A 14,522-nucleotide genomic window follows, 5' to 3' on the forward strand; every position below is an offset into this window, starting at 1 on the left:
CATAGAGGAGGGACGTCTGCCATCAAGGCTTCCTGCTGACTCTAGGAGACCTATGCGCAGAAAATTTGGCCTTCCAACACTGCCCAACCTCTACTTTAGGCCGGCAGATGGCATACTCTCTGTTCCTGGATACACGTTCGAGAAGGTGTGTGGATCGCCCCTTCATGATGACAGACTCAGCAAACACGGTATTTATCTAGGCCATGCCATGGGAGGACACTGGTAGCATGACTTATCTCGCGGAGGGTAGCAGTCTGAAGGACAGCTCGAACGTCCTAGCAAAGATTTCTCCAGCCCAGTCCAACGGTTCAATGTGTTTGGAGAGGGAGGCTCACATGTGTGTCATAGTATACTTCTTCGCAGAAAAAACTAAAACAAACATTTAGTCTTGGGAGAATGGCATTATCGTCTGACAATCCTGCTTTGCGCATGATAGATTTCATCAGTATACCCAAGGAAAACGGCGATGTCGTCGTGCTACTGCTGTTTCACCCTGGGCCGAACTTGCTCGGACGCTATCTACCCCCATCCAAAATAAACGAGTTACTTCTGGCTGATATGTCGCGTGTCCGGCCATCGTCGTCCCATGGGGACATCTATATGCTTGGGATTGAGGAGCCCGATTTCACCGAGGAAATGGAAGCTTTTGATATCATGGATTTGGCCTCATTTCTAGAGTAAGTTCATGGTCGTTTGCGATTCATGTTCGGCCTTTCGAATTGACGTTACAGGTTTGCTATCCAAGCAACGCATTGCTTAGAGAGCCTGCACAAGTACGTTATTTTCTATGTTTCCAAAATATAGGTCTCAATAATGTTACATCAAGGGCCAGCATAATACACCGCGAAGGTAACGGACACGTCCTTCATTCCCAGTAGGTTTATTACTAACCGGTGTTTTACCTCCGCAAGTCCGCGCTAATGCCTTTCATCTCAACGCACATTCTGGAAATGTTCGCTTTGTTCACTTTGGAAACCGAGCTATCTCATTAGAAAAGTCCGGTTCTCCGTCCTCACTCGTGCTCAAAGCCTTCGACGAATCCGAGAAAGTTAAAGTGAAAGAAGCCCTGTGTTATCTTGCTCCGGAGCAAACAGGCGGCATCGAAACCACGACCCAAGACCACAGGACGGATTTATACTCCCTTGGGATACTGTTTTGGACTTTGCTCGTCGGACGAGGCCAAATGCCTTTTGAAGGCGGACCGCTTGAGCTCTTACATTCCATTGTACAGAAGAGACCAATGCCTGTACACGACGTGCGACGCGATGTGCCTCAAGTTCTCGCTTCTATAATTGATAAGGCATGTCTCAACTTTTCACATTTCTGGTCATTTAATGACAATGACACTACTCTTATCGTCTCAGCTTCTGGCCAAACATCCAGATTCACGATATCAGAGCGCCTATGGTCTCAAAACCGACCTGATCGAGTGTCAGAGACGACTACTCGTGTCGGTGTCCGCATCTGCTGATACTTCTGCTACCGAAGTCAGTACGAGATGGTTGTACTTGGTGTATTTGTATACTAATCTCGGTTGTAGCTCATACCTCACTTCGACATTGCGTTACAGGACAGGTTTATGGTACGCGAGCAGCCTTTCGTTGATATGCGTTGATTTACGTTTTGGACAGGAATTCACTTTACCTTTGGCTTTGGTACGATTTAATTAGCGCTGACGTCACTATTGGCTCACTAAATATATTTCAGTTCGGACGCGACAAAGAGTTAGAGCTCATCAGGAACGTTAGTAAGTGCACTTTGTTGTTTCGTAAGAATCGTCGATTGAAGTTGAGAATCAAGTCCGAAATACGTCCACCAGCTTCTCGCGTCATTTTTCTGCATCAAAAGGATACATATCGATATCATCTTCTGGGAGCCAGGGTACAGGAACAGGCAACGGCGAGGATCACACCGATTCCAGGTCCTCGGGCAGTGGTGTATCATCTAAGTCCAACGTAATGAATACTGAAGTGACCAGATCCGTGTCGAGAAGCACACCTTACGACCAAAGCTCCGTGTCGCCGAGCATCACTTCGTCATTACAAACAAGTGACGGTCTACTCAGGACTTCATTACGTTCAAGACCCCGAACGGCTCGAGCTCAGGTGGTGGTAGTTGCTGGACCTCCCGGGTTAGTGAACTCCGCTTTCTGGTTATGGTAATAGGTTAACGTCCGTCCAGTATCGGAAAAAGCTCCATGATACTGATCAATCAAGCTAAATGGCGATGTGCGTCATCTTTCTAGATTTATTACTACTGACTGATCAGGTTGCCTAGCACATGGACTATGGGGCCATGCCAAATTTCAGAACGTCGATTCGGCGCCGTTCTCGGCATTAGTGAGCCATATCTGTCCTCACCCGATACATCTTATGAACGAAGCGTAGCTTAGCTGTCTCTCTTCCGTCCTTCGGCAATTGATGGTCTTTCATACGGATGTGCATCGATTTGTCACGGCTCTGAAGGAGCGTTTGGGCCCTCAAATTCAAAATGCGCCCCTTTTGTATGAAGGAACCCCGGAGCTCAGGGATGTTTTGGCGCTCCTAGATATTCACCTTGATACTCCGAAGGAACGCTTGTCAAGTCGCGAGTTGCGTGCTCGGTTCCAAACCTTGGTGGAGAATGTCTTTACTGTCGTTGCTGAGACGCGATTGTTCGCTCTTTTTCTTGATGATTTACATGAAGCAGATGAATCGTACGCCTTTCCTTTTTGCTCCTTGTAAGGGACTAATGGCTTGACAGAACTCTTGATCTTGTGTCTTCATTCATCAACTCAAAGAGTAGAATGGTACGGTTGAATACGTTATATAGTTTGCCTCCTTGTCTCAACAGTCTAACAGCTCATCTTTACCACAATCCGCTCAGATAAAGGGTGGGCTTATCCACATCGTGTTACATTGTCTGCTTTATGCTAATTATATATTTAGTGACGTCGTTGAGCGAGTCCGGTCCATGTTCAGTAGTCGCTCCAAGCCAACTTGGATCACCTTGGAACCGCTATCGTACAATGCAATCTCGTCCCTGGTCTCTAAAACGCTCCACCGGGCCAAAGAAGATTGTGCGCCGCTGTCTCGCGTTATCTACTCGGCTTCTTCAGGAAACGCCTTTTCGGCACGCAGTATTTTGAACGCATTTCACCGGCATAACTTCGTACGATGACACTCATCTCGCTCCTGTAGATTTCCCACTAATAGCAGTGTCGGACAGATCACATTCAATTGGGAACGCAATTCTTGGCAGTACGTCTCCAACTACGGCTGGCTTGATCTCTGTGTCTAACGACCCTATAGATATGACATGGCTGCCATTGAGTCGAGCCTTGATACTGAAAAAACTTTGGATCCTACAGATCTCACATTTCTCGTATCGCAGCTCAGGGAACTTCCTGAAGAAGCTAGGAAATACTTGATTTGGGCTGCGTTATTTGGAGAATCGTACGTTTTCTCGAGAACATCGCGTGACATCATTTCACCTCTTCATATAGATTCAAAGTTACTGAAGTTGCCTTGATGATGCATTTGGAGGATGCAAGCGGCAGCAGCAGCGAAGACGAACACGAAGATTATTTGACCTTTCATAGAATGGACACAACTAATAGTCCTCGAAAGTCAATTCTAGGGCTTCAAAAAGCGCTTGATGAAGGATGGCTTATCCAGCGAGCTAGGGATATGTGCAGTTTCGCTCATGATCGATACCGTCAAGCAGCACAAGCTGAAGCAGCCAATCTGCCGGAGGACGTGGCTGCAAAGATGTCTTTCAGAGTACGTTAGTTTTAGAACACTTGTCTGCATCACCCTGAGGCACTCTCTGCCACCTAGATCGTCCTGATGATGTTACACGAGACACCGGTAGATGTTTACCGAATTGCGGAGCACGCCAAACGGCAAGTATCTTCCATATGTTTTCCAATGCCATGTGCCAACCGTAGGATTCTAGATGCCTTACCCTTTTGCACGACCATCCCAAAAGAGACGAACTTTTGTCTGTTCTCATTGAAGCCGGCGAGGCTGCGTGGACCAGGGGCGCCCACGAGGTACTTAGAAGACGTCATCTTAGATGGTTGCAGGGATTGATGATCCTTTGCCTAGCTTGCTATCCGATCTTTCCATAGCGCACGCGCGCTTCTTCGAGGCGATCCGTGGTCAGAACATCCCCAACGAACTTTCCACCTTTTTTCTCGTATTGCATCGTGAGTATCCTGCCTCCTTGCCAAGTCTTTAGCTGATTAAAAGTATCAGGCTAGCAAACTGGGCAGGTAAAACGTCTCTCAAACGACCTTGTCGTCTGTCACTAAAAGGCTCCTTCCAGGGGATTTCAACACTTCAAATGACTTAGTCCAAGATTGTATGCTGCATGCTCAACGGCCAGAGCAAACAGGGTTTCTCCTGCGGCTTAGATCCCGTAATCACTGGATGCGAGGAAATTTCAAGGATGCCTTAAGTGACAATTTACTAGCGTTGAAAATTCTTGGCGTGGAGATTGATCCTGCTCCGACCAGAAGAAAGGCCGATAGAATGTTCGAAGAAGTAAAGAATGAGATTCTAGCTGTTGGCTTTGATGAGATTCTCTCTATCCCGCGCACTACAGACCCAAGACATCTATTAGCCGTCGAGCTGTTAAATGATGCTGGCATGAATGCATATTGGAGTACATCTCCTGCTTTTGCAGATGTCATTGGATTGACTGTGAGTACGACTGGCAGATCCCTTGACCCTTAATGGAATGTGACCTTGTTTCCAGACTATCCAACAAGCCTTACGGTCAGTGGCTAGATTTGTCTAATGGGTTGATGATGAACGCAGCCATCAGGAATGGAATGGCTCCGGGCACTGCTCTAGGCTTCTTCTGGGCACTTGGAGGTACGTCGCGGCTATGCTATACTTTATGTCTTCTTAAGCGTTGTAGGTGCCGCAGAGCAACGAGAGTTGTATCGATTTTCTGCTGATCTTGCTAGACTAGCTTTACGCATAGCAGAACGACATGGTTCTAGCAGTGAAAAATGGTTTGCCGTTTTTCTTTAGCTGGATATAAGTTTCAACTCTTTCTGCAGTCGTGCGCAGGTGCTCTATTGTAGCATGGTATCTGGATATGACAGTATGCACATCAGCACAATGATCCCCCGTTTAGAGGAGGCAATTCAGTACGGCAATAGTGCAGGAGACCGGTGAGATTTATCGGTCATCAGTTCTTGTTCTCGGTTCTGATGGCTTCGCCTAGGGTCTACACCGCGTTCGCGCGAGTCCATGCGATCATAACGCGCCTTTTCGTTTGCGAACACAGTGAGCATTGGTTCCGTATCAAGACTGTAAATCAGACTTAAGTGCTTTAGTAAACGAACTGGTCACTGCGGCGGAAGATGCATGTCTTAAACGATTGTTCGTATGATACACTCATCGCTAACAGAAAATGTTTAGTGTGTCAACGAAATCAAACAGGCAGCCAGCGGAGCCGATATCATCGCATTAGCCCAAAGTACGCGGATTCTACTCATCCAAACTAGTAGTCACATCTCAAGTCTGTCAGGCTGTCTCAACGTGATCCGTGCTCTGGGAGGCTACACCTATGCTCGTTCTGCCGATACTGCTTTCGACACAGATGCATTCAACGAGGCTGAGTACCTGACACAGTTACGAGAGCAGTCAGGAAATCCGACTCTTGCGTTCAGTTGGTGAGACCGTCAATCAGAGTACTTTCACTGCCATTTGACTCTTATCTTCCTCTCTTTAAAGGTACAATGCCTTTAAGGTGATAGCATCGCGACTTTCTCCGTTTATGGTAATTGAGCGAACAACACCAGATTGTTGGCTTCTACTGCTTGGGTTTTTTTGACGAAGCCGCCGAACTCGGTTTCTCCGTCTATGATGCCAGAGATAGGCACCCAAAGTCAGTATATATCTCGGTTCTTTTCAAAGCTTGCCTTGACATAAAGGGTCTCAGTCACCGACACGTCCGATATGGTCTGTTTTTCCACAGCCTGGCCATGATATCTAGCATGAGAAAGCGCAACGTTACTGAAGAGACACGCATCCGTTACTTAAAACAGATCGAACTCAATCAGAGGTTTATCAAGAAGTATATTACTCTGCATCTACCATCGATCGCATCCTTATTTTCTACCAGGTGGTTATCTCCGAGTCCAGTGAATACCAGTACATGGGTAGCTCTCGTGGTACATCGAACATAATTTCTTTGTCATGGAGTGCTTAATAAGATTTTGTCCAGGACGCCGAATTGTCTTCGCTGTTGAACAAACCAAGCGCTAACAAGCAGTACGACACTGCTGTCAAGTAAGTTTCGGTCCAGCTCAATATCATGCCGTATTGATCGTTTCAAGGTTAGCAGTGAACCATGACTGGCTTTTGGAAGAAGGATGGGGTCTTTATCTTGTTTGTCGTTTTTTTTCCCTTGAGTTTGCTGCTCCGCTCACATTGATTTAGCAAGGGTGTCATTTCGTACGCACAGGTGTCGAAGGGCTGGGAAGCGAATTACAACGTCGCGGCATATCTCGACATTCACAGTGGGGAGCTCAAGGCATCGTGTAAGCAATGTATTTCCGTTTCCTCCCACAGAATCTATATAACATCATACACTAGGAATTATCTCAATACGGTGGTGGGAAGCCGGCCTCAGTATCCTCTGAAGCGACCTATATTCATGTCTGATGTTGCTGTTCAAACCGAGAGTGCCACCGTGGACGATCCGAATTTCCCTTACGGTCAGACAAAAACCACTATGAGTGACGAGCAGGAATCAACACTGAGTGCCTCTGATCTTGCGTCCATCTTGAAATGGAGTAAGGATATTTCGAGTGACATCAACCTGTTTTCAGGTCGGATTTCACCTCAATTGCGCGTTGTAGAGTACTCTGACAATACGTCTATAGCGTTACAAAGGTTGACAGAGATTGCAACCGGTAAGTTTCTGGAAGGAGGATATTGTAACTTATACTGACTTACATTGGAGAAACTTCGGGTTCCCAAAATACCTGCGGTATGCGAAGAACTTGGCCTTATGAAGGTGTACTGACATCTCTTAGTGGTTATTACACGAGAAGATGGAGACTATACTGTCGCAACGAGCATGACACCACCTGAGCAGTGCCAAGTATATGAGTGCGTTCTGCAATTTTTTTTTTCGCCATTTAGCTCAACTTATCACAGGCACCCACGGCCGGTCAGAAGCCTTGCAAATCCCTTGCAAAAAGCGATAATTCAGCACAGTATGTCGTGAAGATATGAAGGCTATCTCATTGGATCTAATATCTATCACAGCCATCAACTCGAAGGAGCGACTTCTGTTCGACGATGCTGCGTCTGACTCTCGATTCGCAGCAGAAGCCCGTCAGACAGTCTATCGATCCGTCATATGTTTACCTATCTTCAGCAACCGTGGTCAAACGTTCGGGACAGTTTATGTGTCCTCGAAGTACTCGTTTTCACAGAACATTGTGATAATGTTGACACTTCTATGTCAACAGGCGAGCATCAGTATATCTAATGCGCTTCTATTTCGTTCTGTTCAAGCAAGCACCAGAGAGAATCTGAAAATGATTGCTGCTCAGCGAGATGCTCTAGAAACTGCCCGTAAGAGTCGAGAAGATGCCCTCAAGGCCACGAAGGTGCTTCCGTTCGATCATCAAGCTTGACCTATTGTTGACCTTTGTGTCCAGATTAAGAGCAACTTTTTGGCATCAATGAGCCACGAGTTACGAACCCCGTTCAGGTTTGGTTGTTTTCCTGGCCTGCCGTTGACAACTCATCGGTTTTGTTTAGCTCTTTTTACGGTCTTCTTGATCTACTGAGCGGAACTGAGCTGAATCCCGGCCAAAGCGAAATTGGTGAGATTCGAACCTACATTGCTACTCATCAAGATCACTTATGCATCTGCTATCAGTTCAAACGGCAAAACAATCCTGCGAGCTACTGTTGAAGGTATGCTTGTTCCTTGTTCTCAAGCAACGATCTTGACTTGCCGTAGATCATTGATTCTATCCTCGACTACAGCAAGCTCGAAGCCTCAGGTTAGCTGCTTATTCCACTCTGCGGACAACCAATGACATGAAGCTCTACTATCAGCCCTGAAGCTTGAACCGTGCGGATTTTTGGTGGAAGTAAGTTTCGATGTCACTTTTTCACCTGGGTTGCTGACTCATAAGTGTAGAACATTATAGCGGTAAGCCGACACCGGATCATAGTGTGGTCTGGCATTTATTCTTTTAGGATTGTATGGAATTGTTGCTTCCCGTAGCAGCAAAAAAACTGGACCTCTCTTTCAATATCGAGCCCGATGTACCGCCATGTAAGCCTATTCGAATGTCCAGTAGCTCATCGTTAATGTTTTCAGGGGTTTATGCCGACGATGCCCGCATCCGCCAAGGTAATGAACGGTGCTTGCTTACTGGCTACGATCAAGTACTCAATATTCTTTTCAGTGCTCATGAACCTAATTGGCAATGCCGTCAAGTTCACGGAAAAGGGTTATGTCCAAGTATCCTGCTCGGTTGCGAACCCTGCATCCGCGTCCTCTTCTGATGAAGTAAATCTTAAATTTGTTATCCAGTAAGGGTGCGATTCTGTCTGCATTGTTTCCCTTACTGACGATATATCAGGGATAGCGGTATAGGACTCTCGCCAAGCGACGTCGAACTGCTGTTTGTACCTTTCCAGCAGGCCGACAATTCTTCGACTCGGCGTTTCGGCGGTACCGGTTTAGGCCTGTCCATTTCGAGACAACTGGTCAAACTTATGAATGGTGCTATTGGGGTACAGTCAGAACTGCATGCAGGTTCAATGTTCTGGTTCACAATTCCCGTCAAAATCTTCCATTCGGAAGAGTCGAAACGGGTACGTTTTGTTTTCCTTCATATGTTCTCCGCATCTCATGACACTGTTCAGTCTTTATTGGACATCCAAAACCTCAGGGCGAGTTTGCAGCAGCCTCAAATTCTTGTTTGCTCGGGGTCCACTGTTACATTAGCTTTGCTGAAAACCTTCTTTACTGGTTTTACCGTGACGCTCATATCAAACATGCAAGACGCAGAAATGTTTCTTCGAAGCTTTAGCAACCTCCATGCACCGCTTGATTTCATCATTCTGGATGATCAGTCGGACGAGCACGCTAGTGAACTTGCACATTTTCTGCGTTCGCTTCATGTCAACGCTTTGCAAGACACAAAAATCATTCACCTGTACACTCCTACAACAAACTTATCTCGACAGTCAATTTTCGGAACCAGCACTCCAGGTGTTGTTAAAATGACAAAACCACCCCGCCAAGCCAGACTCCTGCAGACGCTTGCTGGCTTGAAGAACCTTCCCAATGCTATTCCGAGTGTTCCGCCCACCGAAGTTTCTAAAGCTGTGCAGAACGTCGCCGCGGCACAACGTACTCTGTATGGCAACGTCCTCATCGCGGAAGGTGAGTGGGCATTCCTTGGGATTGATGTATCAACTGAAGACCCGCTTAGACAACCCTATCGCGCAGCAACTCCTCGTCAAGCAACTGCAACGGTATCAACTCAACGTCACAGCAACATCTAATGGAAACGAAGCCATTTCAGGTAGATTCAATTTGATTCTGTCTCTGTCTATATTGAGCGAGCTTTTTTACAGAATGGGAATCACGGGATCCTGGATATTTCACAGTAGCGCTCTTTGATCATCGCAAGTAGAGTCTTGTGTACGGCTCACTGTTGCATTGACCGTTCTCTTTCAGATATGCCTATATGCGACGGTGTGGAGGCGGCCAAGCGGATACGGATGCTAGAGAACAAGCGGAAGTGTCCCGTCATGCTACCAAGTAAGATATAATATCTTTCATTACGACCTCGTCTTCTTAATCCACCCCCAGTTGTGGCGTTGAGTGCCGATTGCCAGGAATCGACGAAGCAGCTGTGTTTGAGTGCAGGCATGAACGCATTCTTTAGTAAACCACTGAAGAAGGGTAAGTTAATTTGGTTGTCCTTGATGAGTAACTCAATATTGCCTCGGCAGCGGATCTAATATCATTATTATCGATGTTTGGGCCATCACAACCAGTGACATAGAAGGCGGGGACCATTTATTTCGTCATATAATACTATATCCGCATCTGCTTTGAACATACGCATTCATCTTGCATACCTGTCTGTACACGTAGCTATCACGAACCATGCAACTGCTAATCGCAACTCTTCTCTTGGAAAGGTGGTTGAAGAGAAATTATGAATGTCCAAATCGATAATACAATACATCGTCGTGCATGTATAGTCTTAGCTCATTTTCTATTATACACGCCTACAAATATCGTTCAGAAGAGGTATAATCGTTACCGCCCGTGACCATACTGGGCGGGATATTGCATTGCACCAAACCCGCCTTGTGTCAAGGTTACTTGGTTCTGTACATGCGGTGCTTGTTGTTGTGCATGGACGGGTATTGCTGTAGCACTGTGCTGACCAAAGATGGGGATGTTCTGCGCCTGCCTCTGGTACGCCTGAGCAGTGATCTGTTGTTGCATCTGCTGTTGTTGGTGCTGGGGAGGCGCAAGGCCGTGAGGATGAGGGAAGTTGAATGAGGGGGGTGGCATAGAGCCGGGAGGAGCACCCATAGGGAAAGGAGAAGCCGTTGCTGTGGAAGTGAAGTAAGGGTGGGAAAGCGCCTCGGCTGCTGATATGCGTTCAGACGGGTCGAACTTCAAGAGGCGCTCGAGAAGGTCGAGGGCTAGACGTTACACATCAATATCATAATACGGCAGATAGCGAAAAGCCATACCATGAGGCGATGCTTTGGGAATGACCTGCTGTAAATTCATCTTCGGATACCGAGGAAATTGTTTGTTGGCAATATCGGGCTGAGTGTGCGTCAGCAAGGATACCGCACCCAGAGTATGTGACGTACTGCGTCTTTGAATATGGTCTTAATCTGCTGTTCTGACGGGGTGCCAATAACCCGTATGATATGCAAAAGTTGGTCCTGATTGTCTCTACCTCGAAACAAAGGAACACCAGATATCATTTCGGCAAAGATGCAGCCGCAAGACCACACATCGATGGATGTGCTGTATGTCCGTGAGCCGAGGAGTACATCAGGAGCTCTGTACCAGAGGGTGACAACCTGCAAACTTCAGCAAAGTTGCCGGGGAAGCCAAAGACAACGCACTTCGTTTGAAAACGTATTAACTGGAACACCAAACGCCCGCGCCAATCCAAAATCACCAAGCTTCAGCTCCCCTTTTCGATTGATCAAGAGATTTTGCGGCTTAAGATCACGATGAAGGACCTGGTTCTCGTGACAAAACGCGGTCCCCTTCAAAAGCTGGTACATGAAACTCCGCACGGTATTTGGATCAAGCGCGCCCCGATCGCCATTCTTGTCCATGTACTTCTTCAGGTCCTGTTCGCAGTACTCGAAAATGAGAACGAGTTTCGTCTCAGTGTGGATAACATCATGGAGGCGGACGATGTTGACATGCTTGAGCTCCTTCATGAGCGAGATTTCTCGGATGGCGGTCGATGGGGTTCCTTCTTCAGCATCGAGGTGGATTTCCTTGAGTGCTACAATCTCATTGGTGGTTCTCGATCGACCCTGGGCAGGATTGTAATGTATGGACCAGAAATGATGGCGGAGTCATACCTTGTATACTGTGGCGTAAGTGCCTTCTCCTGTGGTACGTATCAGCGGCAAACAAGAGAGATGTAGCGGCATTACTCGCCTAGTTTCTCAAGCTACAAGAAGGGAATTAAGTGTCTAGCTCACGGTTGGCAGAAAAGCTGTAACACACCTGTATGTAATTCATAGGAACTGGCCCAGCGAAATTATGGGAGATAGAGAGAAGAAATACAAAGCCTGAAGAGCGAGGTGTGCTAAAAGTACAAAGAGAGGAAGAGTGATGGTGGTGGTAACAGAGAGAGCTATGCCAGATGGATTACGGCGCTCATCTCGTTTCGAATCCGACTATCCAAATCAGGATGCTTCGAGCACGTGGTCAACGCCAAAAAAAATTCTCGACTCGACAACTTCTGCATGGCGTCTCCAGAAAAATCAAAAAAGTCCAAGTCGAAACCGCCTCGCGGTCGTCCAACCGCCAACTCTGCCATTTCTCAACCTGCGGTGCAGGATGCCACCACCACTACTGCCCTTCCTGCTTTCTCTCCCAACGGAAATCTTTTCGCCTACCTCTCCCTGGCTGTTGACAAGCATCGTTTACGCGTTTATAACACTGCTACAGGCCAGTCCGTTGCAGAGCATCTTTTCGAGGCAACCAGGGCTACTGCGCTGGTATGGGCACAGCTGAAATTGTCCGACACAGACAAGCCAAACGGCACGGACCAACCACCCAGCAAAAAGAAGCGGAAGAAAGGCGTGGATACGGTACAGGTAAAGATGGTAGAGGTCGTCATCCTGGGTCTCTCTGACGGTACTTTGGTTCTCTTCTCTCCCACTCACGGCCGGGTTATACGAACCCTCTCCGATTCTCAAAGTACAGTTGCTATATTATCAGCAATTGCCGTAGAGAACGCGGACAATACCTCTAACATATGGACTTCGAGTGTCGACGGGTTTGTACGGAAGTGGGATTTACAAACCAACGGTGTGCTTGGTTCATGGAAATCGGGCGACCGAGTACCCTACTCAGCCATGGCTCTTCGACCATCCGGTAAAGAAAATGAACAGCAGATCCTCGTTGCAAACCACTCCCTTCGACTGTTATCTTTTGATGACGTTGATTCACAAAAACCCAATCAGCTAGCATCCTTCTCAGGGCATGCTTCAGCCGTCAAAGCCGTACAGTGGGATGCTTCTCAAACGCGATCTGACCGTTTCATTTCTATGGCAGAAGCAGATAGAGTAGTATCGGTATGGGCCGTACCTACAGGAGACGCAACGGAGGGAAAGCTCGCTGCTTCAATACAACTCGACTCTGATGCCAGAGCCATTTCTCTTCTTCACGTCGCTGCTTCTCTCAACCAGGTTCTCTTGACGCTTGCCGCATCCGGGAGAATATCTGTTTTCCCCATCCCGACCGAATTGTCGCCTCCTACCAACTCTTCTCACAAAGTGTCGACACTACTTCCACGCTCCACACTCGCAGTACCCTCTGCCAAAAACTCATCCGGTGCCCAGCTTTTGGCGGCATCGTTTGTTCAAGGACATCCTGGTCAAATCCGCATAGCAAGAGTTGTGGGTGGTGTGCGACCAGTGTTTGACCTTGTTGTACGTGTTAAATTTTCTTCTACCCGTACTTGATAATTAACTCTTTACATGCAGTCATATTTGGATGATTCTGGCGCATTCATTAAAGATGTTTCAATTGGCGACGTTTCCGCCAGCCTCGTTACTGAAACAGCCATGGTTCGCAACATTTGTATGCCGTATTATTTTTGCTGATTTTCATACCTCATAGATGGAACCAAGCAGGCGATACAATGAGTCGTCTTCAATGGCGGTTGGCTCTGGGGTTGCACTTGGGCATGATCCGGACCTGGATGACTTGGCCTTTGAGCATCCCGAAGGCGAACTGGATGTTGACCTTGCTGAGCTCAGTCTCGGTCAACGATTAACAGCACTCTCCGGTGCCAATGTCCGACCTGAGGGTAGTGACGATGAAGAAGCCTCTTCTTCCAAGCGCCGTAAACCCTCAGGGAAAAAGGTACAAAATGATATATCCGTTGTCCCAGCTGCTTCCTTAACGCGGACGTTACTCCAAGCTTTACACTCGTCAGATTCAAAGCTTATGGAGACATGTCTGGCACATTCCGATCCTGTCTTGATACGTAATACAGTGAAGGCTCTACCACCTCAGTTGGCTGTTCCGTTGTTGACGGCCTTGCATGGAACGACTAGGGAGAGGTGCAAGGGCGAGCAACATGAAAGGTGGCGGAGGTGGTGCAAGCTCCCAACGCGGTACAACTCTAATTGCGTGGGTGAAAACTGTGCTGGCCGTGCATAGCGGACATTTGATGACAGTAGGTTATCTCAATTGAATCGCTTATGTCGTGGCCGCCCTAACCTATTGCTTTAGATACCTGATCTCGTGGCACGGCTTTCTGGTCTTCATGCTACACTCACTGCTCGGATAGCGCTACAGGAGAGCTTGTTGTCCCTAAGCGGGCGACTAGACATGGTCCTATCTCAGATCGAGATGCGTTCATCTGTAGCGCCTGCTCCTCTTGTCCCTAAGAAGAAAGCAGTCAAGGACAAGGACGTTAAAAGATATGTCGAGGGTGAAAGCGAAGATGAAGAAGAGGAGATGGATATAGAAATCGAAGTTGACAGTGATGACGATGCTACTAGTATTGAGGATGTGGAGTTGGGGGGTAGTAGTGATGAATCGGAAGAAGAGGAAGAAGCTGAAGACACTGGGGATGATGAAGAAGACGAGGACGAGGATGCCCTTGTAGTTAACGGATTCATCGATGATGAGGCAGAGGAATATAGCGACGAGGAATCAGACAGTGAATAGTTATGTGTGTATCTACTTTGGCAATTCCTCACGCTTCTTCGATGCTCTTGAAAGATTCCCCTTCCGCGGTGAAGAAGCTT

General features: G+C 47.3%; 3 protein-coding genes across 3 annotated transcripts; 2 read left to right on the forward strand and 1 right to left on the reverse strand.

The window, feature by feature from the left end:
• Positions 1 to 52: 52 nt before the first annotated feature.
• Positions 53 to 9,802, forward strand: EV420DRAFT_1636960 (uncharacterized protein; the record flags this gene model as incomplete). Its single annotated transcript, XM_060476652.1, has 59 exons — positions 53 to 145; positions 201 to 337; positions 387 to 677; positions 732 to 773; positions 827 to 849; positions 912 to 1,225; positions 1,365 to 1,487; positions 1,541 to 1,582; positions 1,632 to 1,655; positions 1,708 to 1,747; positions 1,801 to 2,131; positions 2,182 to 2,228; positions 2,278 to 2,339; positions 2,388 to 2,695; positions 2,743 to 2,788; positions 2,841 to 2,872; positions 2,928 to 3,150; positions 3,208 to 3,239; positions 3,291 to 3,434; positions 3,485 to 3,761; positions 3,819 to 3,887; positions 3,929 to 4,033; positions 4,089 to 4,189; positions 4,239 to 4,255; positions 4,309 to 4,685; positions 4,741 to 4,760; positions 4,810 to 4,859; positions 4,906 to 5,002; positions 5,051 to 5,164; positions 5,218 to 5,279; positions 5,330 to 5,379; positions 5,415 to 5,472; positions 5,524 to 5,668; positions 5,730 to 5,745; positions 5,798 to 5,883; positions 5,938 to 6,072; positions 6,121 to 6,169; positions 6,223 to 6,287; positions 6,335 to 6,386; positions 6,438 to 6,538; positions 6,594 to 6,913; positions 6,964 to 6,990; positions 7,037 to 7,112; positions 7,161 to 7,219; positions 7,272 to 7,618; positions 7,670 to 7,722; positions 7,773 to 7,837; positions 7,894 to 7,931; positions 7,978 to 8,020; positions 8,076 to 8,110; positions 8,161 to 8,172; positions 8,220 to 8,298; positions 8,344 to 8,376; positions 8,432 to 8,558; positions 8,609 to 8,843; positions 8,895 to 9,417; positions 9,467 to 9,559; positions 9,612 to 9,666; positions 9,715 to 9,802. 59 exons carry the CDS (start codon positions 53 to 55, stop codon positions 9,800 to 9,802), a joined length of 6,708 nt encoding a protein of 2,235 aa, XP_060337209.1.
• Positions 9,803 to 10,305: 503 nt separating this feature from the next.
• On the reverse strand, positions 10,306 to 11,684 carry EV420DRAFT_1261889 (kinase-like domain-containing protein; the record flags this gene model as incomplete). The annotated part of the gene is made up of 5 exons (XM_060467100.1): positions 10,306 to 10,700; positions 10,752 to 10,830; positions 10,878 to 11,093; positions 11,139 to 11,564; positions 11,613 to 11,684. The coding sequence occupies 5 exons, from the start codon at positions 11,682 to 11,684 to the stop codon at positions 10,306 to 10,308; spliced, it is 1,188 nt and encodes a 395-aa protein (XP_060337210.1).
• A 318-nt stretch (positions 11,685 to 12,002) lies between these two features.
• On the forward strand, positions 12,003 to 14,442 carry EV420DRAFT_1617644 (WD40-repeat-containing domain protein; the record flags this gene model as incomplete). The annotated part of the gene is made up of 5 exons (XM_060475263.1): positions 12,003 to 13,193; positions 13,248 to 13,331; positions 13,384 to 13,796; positions 13,828 to 13,945; positions 14,002 to 14,442. 5 exons carry the CDS (start codon positions 12,003 to 12,005, stop codon positions 14,440 to 14,442), a joined length of 2,247 nt encoding a protein of 748 aa, XP_060337211.1.
• Positions 14,443 to 14,522: the final 80 nt, after the last annotated feature.

This window comes from Desarmillaria tabescens, assembly GCF_030435595.1.
Source record: "Desarmillaria tabescens strain CCBAS 213 chromosome Unknown EV420scaffold_4, whole genome shotgun sequence".
NCBI lineage: Eukaryota > Fungi > Basidiomycota > Agaricomycetes > Agaricales > Physalacriaceae > Desarmillaria > Desarmillaria tabescens.